This window comes from Thunnus maccoyii, chromosome 5, assembly GCF_910596095.1.
Source record: "Thunnus maccoyii chromosome 5, fThuMac1.1, whole genome shotgun sequence".
Lineage (NCBI taxonomy): Eukaryota > Metazoa > Chordata > Actinopteri > Scombriformes > Scombridae > Thunnus > Thunnus maccoyii.
In genome coordinates, this window is record NC_056537.1 from 24416152 (window position 1) to 24420507 (window position 4356).

A 4356-nucleotide genomic window follows, 5' to 3' on the forward strand; every position below is an offset into this window, starting at 1 on the left:
GAGGTCTGAGAGCCTGTATCAACTTTTTGCTTGTGTTGCCCAGTGGCAATTTGGAAAAGTGTCTCCTTTCCTCTTCCAGTTCATTGCCTTTGGATATTTCTTTCTGCCAACATCTCGTCTTGAGCTCTCCAGTTTGTCTCTTGCTTATTTGTTGATGCTATTGTCTCTGAGTTTTGGAGGCTGTGCTGTAACCTGGTTACAGTTGCCTTTTTAATTTCCGTGCACCCCCCACAGCAAACACAAAATTGCTTCAGTATGTGGTAACATGTCTGTGCTTCAAGTTTAGGCAAGTTTGACATCCTACAGCTATACATGTATTTATCAGAAGGGCTTGTCACTAGCCCATAGACTCAATGTCTCCAGTACAGAGGGGATCATACTGGATTCCTGTCCTAAACAGATCATGGGGCTTGAATTGTAGGGCTCTTCATGCCAGTGTAATCTAAGCATTTGTTGCACCTATTGGTTAAGTGTCTGTTCATTTGACTTTGCCAGTGACACTGTTTCTAAGTGCCTCTGCTTACATTAGCACCCTTTTAATTATTTTTTTTTATCATCCCTGTTTATGTTTTAAGTTTAAGTTACATTCCCACAGAAACAAGAGAAGCATTGTAGCAATGAAGGGTAGATATTGATTGCGTGACTTTGCTCAAAGCCTTGATAAACACCAGTGACACTATCAACAGGTTGACTGCAAATAGCAGGAGAGTGACTGACACTGTTTAGTCTGTAGGCCCGCATGTTGTTGTGTGTACCTCAGCTTCCACCATAATGAAAGCTGTTTCCCATGAAGCACGGGTGACTCAGTGAAGATGTTTTAAAAATCTCATCTAAGTCTCTCTTCTCCGTGTTTGTGGTTTCATACACTGATCTGTCTGAGTGACACAAACTGTTAATAACAAGACCATCAGTGCACTATGATGACCTGCTCATTCCTGTCAACATATTGGGCATTAAAAAGGAAAAAGAGCACCAACCTGTTTTCCCTTTGAGGCAGATCATCTGTTTACTAGTACATAAACTTTAATGAACCCAGCTTCCCACTCAGCAGCAGCAGCTCTCGTGCTGCTGAGGGAACAGCTTGCAGAGCTGGTGATCAAGCATCATGATTAAGCACCAACTGCGAGAAAACTCTCCGTGTGTTCAGTCCAATTCAGCCCTGCACTGATTACACTCATCGGGGACCCGTATGCTGCAGGCTTTGGAGGCGCACCAACTGCTGTTTGAGGTACAGATTTTTGCCAAAATTATTTCATTACCGGACATATGGCCTGCAATAAAAGAGCAGAGCTATGAAGAGCAGGAGGAAAATGGGGCAGTGGGAGCATAAAAACAAATAACACTCACATGTCTGCGTTGACTTTCCCACATTTTGCATGTAAAACGATTTTTGTCAAAAAAAAAAAAAAAAAAAAAAATCAAGGCTATTTCATGGTCACATTTAGGGTCTTGGTTGCAGGACCAGTCACTGCCTCTGCATGGCACTGTGGTGAACAAGAGAACACAGACACACTGTAGAAGAAGAATCAGTACTGCTAGATTGCAACAGGTATGATGAAGAAAGAAGGGGACTAATATCACTACTAAATGGTGAAAAACATTCAGCATTCATGACATTGAGGAATCTGATAGGAAAGACATCATGGAAAGCAGACAATCTTTTTTTTTTTTTTTTTTTTTAGGTTTTCTAGGTTTTACTGCCCATCTACTGCTCCACACTCCAGTCCATTAGGTGGCGGTAATGCGCCTATAAGCTGGTTTGCCAACCGCCATTAAAACTCAAGAAGAAAAAATCAGTTTCATAACAAAACGTCACATCCTCTGACCGCTGCTAAAGGTAACTCATTTTATGTGGACATGTACCGGCTTAAATATACACATATTTACACATTTCTGTACAGGAATAATTGACGATAACTATGTTTAATCACGAGGTTAAATCACGTGATGTCCTGCAATGTCATTGTAATGGGACTGTCTCTTCTAGTAATTAGCCATTGAAACACTCAGCATGTTTCCTCATATAAAAATACAGAGGTAAAGATTTGATATAGTTGCCCGGGCAACCTCTGCAAAAATGTTTACTCGGTGAGGCAATAAAGTGCCATAAGAGCAACAAAAGGAAGCGTACCTTCCCAGGCTTTTAATTATGACATCTGTATTATTTATGAATGGCAATGTGCCATTTTTGTGGTAATTTGTCATATTTTTTGTCAGTAATTGTGACTCATGTTTCGGTACGTCTGCCAGCAGCACTGACAGTGTCAAAGAGAAGAGTTGGCCGATGCCTTTCCACTCTCTCATATGAAACATCTGGCAGCAGCTGTGTAACCCTCATCTGCTGTGATGTCACATTACCCAAGACAGCATAACAAAATACACCATCGGTCAAAGCAGGGGGATTAAATTACAAGATGCTTTTAAGAGATTAAATCACTTTAGATAAACCGTTTCAAACGACACAGGTAGCACTCATAAGGGACTCTGGCAGAAGATGCGTAACAGAAGACACATTTCTGTCAGTCTATTATTTTTAAAAAGGGGAATTTCATATGATTTACACAGCTGTGTTTGTTTGATCTCTTTTCCTATGTGTGAGGCTCAGTCCACAGGAAGTTCCAGAAATATATCCTCTCTCTCTGAATAATGTCAGGAACACATGTTTGTATTGTATTTTTATGTGGACAGAACAAACATTATAATGATAAGAATCATGACTGACAGTCTCCTGTCCTAAAACATCAGGCCCAGACCCCTGGCCTTACAGAGCATCACCAGAGTTATTACACTATGATACAGATGGGTGTGTGGATGTGTATCTTTGCTCAAGTTGACATTTTTCGGTTTCCTCTGCTTACTTTAGAGGCTGAAGCTAGTATAGTTTAGTCTGTAGTCATGTTAGTTGCCTGCTTTGCTGTCAGCCACTGTAGTTTCTTCTCCTCCTTCACCTTAGGTGGTCAGCTTGCGGACTTTGCATCAATGTTGCGCCTGATTGCAACATCCCTGTGCCTCCGGTGCCAGCGTGTCACAGCTCTACCTTTAAACTACAGACCATGTGTGACACTGAGCTCAGCAGAGAACCAGCAGACCGTGGAGGCTCTCTATGATCTCTCTGTGGATATCCAGAAGGTCCGAAAACTTAAGGGCTGGGTCCTACATCAGAGCCCAGCCTACACTAAGGAGGTAGCGGGTTTGCTTAAGGACATGGGGGCCTCGGGGTCCATCATCGCCCGGATCTTAGCGGTTCACCCTGAGGCGGTACTCTGTGACCCGGATCAGATGCAGGCTCAGAGGGAGCTGTGGGTATCCGTGTGCCCGAACCAGAAAGAGCTGGTTGGTATCATTGAGAAATTCCCGGCCTCCTTCTTCACCTCCTCCAGCCACCATGACAACCAGCGGGACAACATTGCTTTCTTCCAGAGCTTAAACCTCAACAAGCGAATCATCACCAAGCTCATGGCCAGCGCTCCGCAGAGCTTCAGCCGGCCAGTGGAGCAGAACGAGGTTATGGTCCGCACCCTCCAGCAGGCCTACCAGGAGCTTGGTGGAGAGGAGGCCAACATGAAGATCTGGCTTCAGAAGCTGCTGAGCCAGAATCCGTTTGTTCTCCTTAAACCCCCCGAGGTGCTGAGGCAGAACCTGCTGTTCCTGAGAGACAGGGGCTTCAGCACGGCGGAGCTCCTCCGCCTCCTCTCCAAGCTCAGGGGCTTTGTCACAGAGCTCAACCCGGACAGCATGCGTCGCACCCTGGCATACTCTCACGACACCATGGGCTGCTCCGAGGCAGAGCTGCGGGACATCATCATCAACTGCCCAGCTCTACTTTACTACCATGAAGCTATTCTGGCAGAGCGCTTTCAGGGCCTCCTCTCTGCGGGGATCAGCATGTCTCAAATCATAGAGACTCCGACCGTTCTGGAGCTGACAACGCAGATAGTGAATTATCGCTTGCAGAGACTGAGGGCACACGGTTATGATGTAAGGACAGGTAGTCTGGAGGTCCTCAATGGCACTAAGAAGGACTTTGAGATGAGCTATGGAAAACTACAACTACGAAGAGAGAGACCTCTTTTTAACCCCGTCGCCCCTTTAAAAGGAGATGACTGATGTGTGAACAAATGCAAGTGAATTACAACTGTAACTTGTGCTCAATTCTATTTATTCTATGTCATTATCAGATATGAGTGCCATAAGTTTGAGGTTGGCTTCACTTCAAGCTGTTAACTCTGACTCCTGTAGTTCAGTTTGTTTGGACAAATTACAATGACGACATTTACACTGAATCTTGACAGTGAAAATGGGTGAAATTGCAGGAAACAATCTGAAAACACAAGATTAAATGGGTTGAAAAACTGA

At 44.3% G+C, this 4356-nt stretch overlaps 1 protein-coding gene across 1 annotated transcript; it reads left to right on the forward strand.

The window, feature by feature from the left end:
• The first annotated feature begins 1694 nt into the window (after positions 1-1694).
• Positions 1695-4356, forward strand: mterf2 (mitochondrial transcription termination factor 2). Its single transcript, XM_042410573.1, has 2 exons — positions 1695-1837; positions 2954-4356. Exon 2 carries the CDS (start codon positions 2980-2982, stop codon positions 4105-4107), a length of 1128 nt encoding a protein of 375 aa, XP_042266507.1. The 5' UTR covers positions 1695-1837; positions 2954-2979; the 3' UTR covers positions 4108-4356.